Source organism: Protobothrops mucrosquamatus, unplaced genomic scaffold, assembly GCF_001527695.2.
Source record: "Protobothrops mucrosquamatus isolate PMUCROS unplaced genomic scaffold, P.Mucros_1.0 scaffold1461, whole genome shotgun sequence".
In the NCBI taxonomy this organism is placed as follows: domain Eukaryota; kingdom Metazoa; phylum Chordata; class Lepidosauria; order Squamata; family Viperidae; genus Protobothrops; species Protobothrops mucrosquamatus.
In genome coordinates, this window is record NW_015387639.1 from 42573 (window position 1) to 44940 (window position 2368).

A 2368-nucleotide genomic window follows, 5' to 3' on the forward strand; every position below is an offset into this window, starting at 1 on the left:
TCCCATGTAGTTACACTCTTTGTATCCCCTCCATGCCTTCGCCCTTCAAATCGATTCCCCCCGTCCTTGATCTGCTAGATTCTACTGTCAGCATATTAATAAAGATGGATGTATTTCATTTGTGTGACTGTTTTGCCGAATTTATTAAGAGGAGTAGTTGTGGGAAGACAAGGCTTTTGCGTGATTGTTTCATCAAATTCATCAAGAATACAGAGCTGTATAAACTTGGTTATCTTCAAGGAAAAGTAGTCTGTTTCCAAGATACAATTTTGCCCAGTTAACCAGTTACCAAAAAACCCCAAACAAACCTAGGTCTGATTCTCTTGGGAATATCAAGAACCATCATCTGGTTTTGGATCCCTACATGGGTGTTGCAATAAATTCACACATGAATTCTTCTCAAGTTTGAAATGAAAATGTCTTGTCTTTTAGTAGCAATGCTAGCAGATTTGGGAATATATGAGACCACGGCAGCCCTTCCAATAACTCCTCGTCCTCCAACTGATATATAGTAAATATATGGTTGAACTACTATCTCTCAAGTCACAAAGTGTAAAAGTACCCATATCCTTAATTCATGCAAAAAGTTGTATTGTAAACATATATGAAATGAAAATGCCTTGTTCTTTAGTAGTAATTTGGGGAGATGTGGGATCATAGAGATTCTTCCAATAACTTTAACCAGTCCTCCAGCTGATATCAATATATAGGATTGGATGGAATGGGATATTTCAGTCTTATACTCTGTCTGTCTGTCTGTCTGTCTGTCTGTCTGTCTGTCTGTCTGTCTGTCTGTCTGTCTGTCTGTCTGTCTGTCTGTCTGTCTGTCTATCATCTAGTTATCTATCTATCCAGCATATCTCTCTCTCTCTCTCTCTCTCTCTCTCTCTCTCTCTCTCTCTCTCTCTATCTATCTATCTATCTATCTATCTATCATCTATCTACTATCTCCCAAGTCACAAATTGTAAAAGTACAACACCTATTAATTCATGCCAAAAGTGACATTACAAACATATATAAAAGGAAGAAATGCTATAACGTTAACAATTAAAGGGGAAAAAACATTGACAATCATGGAAAGACCGAAGTAGGGCTAGAAGTAAATATTTCACCATTGGCTTGAAAACACCTGGGCTGTGGTTATTTAATAAGAAAACTTCCATCTCTCCATCATGACTGGAGTTCATCAGGTTCAGGAATTGGTGTTTTAGCTCTGATTGACAGTTCAAGTCCAGAGGATGGTTTTAAAGGACTCAACTTCTAGGTTAGAGCAAATTCCTCATTTCTTGAGGACAAAATATGAAAGGGAAAAAAAGGAGCCAACATTTAAGGAACCATCTAAATATCCCAGATTCTTTTCAGATCTATGAATCACGTCAGGTCCAAGTGACTTAAAAGTTGCGCTGCTTCTCATTAAAAAAAAAAAACTGGACCAGAGTCGAAATCTTAGAAGATATTGTTTATCACTTCTACATATTTCAAAACTTATTTTACAAACTATCCCAGAGTTTCCACGAAGGTACACCTTCTCAAGGACATCACACAGTCACAATGGAGCATTCCAAGTCTCCACACAAGGCACAATATTAACAAGGAATGACCTCTTGTATTTACAGTTAAGGTAACCTGCAAATAAGCAGGTAGAGAATTGTAGAAAAATCTCAGTTGTCCTTATTAGAAATTCAACAGGTAGATCTCAATACCCGCAGGCATTACCCATGGTCCAGGGCTTTCTTGGAAGTGTTCCTCATATAAGGTGTCCCGAGAAATTGAAAGCTATCTATCCTGTATGATTCACTGAGTTTTCAACCTCAAGGACATTTAGATAGGATAAGTCAGAATCAGAAAACTGATCCATGTCTGGTGGATCTACTCAACAGATCTAGTGCATTGGCTTAAATTCATCAAAAACAGTTCGAGCATAGAAAAAATGTCGGTACCTACAAAGTAACTTGTCGCCCTTCTTAAACATAGCTTATATTTGCTAAAGTGGAAAAGCTGCAGACACTTGAGCTTAACTCAATCTTCAAGAAATCTCTCTATATCCAGAAAGGAATCATTTCAAGAATGGAACCTTGAGATCTTTATAAAACACCAACAGGCTCGTCTTTTACTACTCTGAAAATGGGCCATTGGCTTTTTCTCCCCCCCCCAAAAAAATGCACTCCATGGGATTTAAGAAAATTGAAATAACTATATCAAGGACATCTCCTGTCCTGTTCTAATATGAAACAGAGGTTTATGATTTTTCTCTTTAAAATCTCTGTGACTTTTTTGCTATGAAATGACACTAGGTTTTTGTATAGCTGTGCATCACTGTGGTATGTCTTCGGAGGAGGAACCGAGCTAACCGTCACAGGTAAGTCA

The 2368-nt window shown here is 37.7% G+C and overlaps 1 protein-coding gene across 1 annotated transcript in view; it reads left to right on the forward strand.

Moving 5' to 3' along the window:
• Nucleotides 1-2284: 2284 nt before the first annotated feature.
• Nucleotides 2285-2368, forward strand: part of LOC107292960 (immunoglobulin lambda-1 light chain) — a gene marked incomplete at its 5' end in the record, with an annotated part of 9095 nt that continues 9011 nt past the window's right edge. Inside the window, one exon of the mRNA XM_015822087.2 lies at nucleotides 2285-2360. Coding sequence (XP_015677573.2) covers nucleotides 2285-2360 — 76 coding nt within the window. The remainder of the gene's footprint in view (nucleotides 2361-2368) is intronic.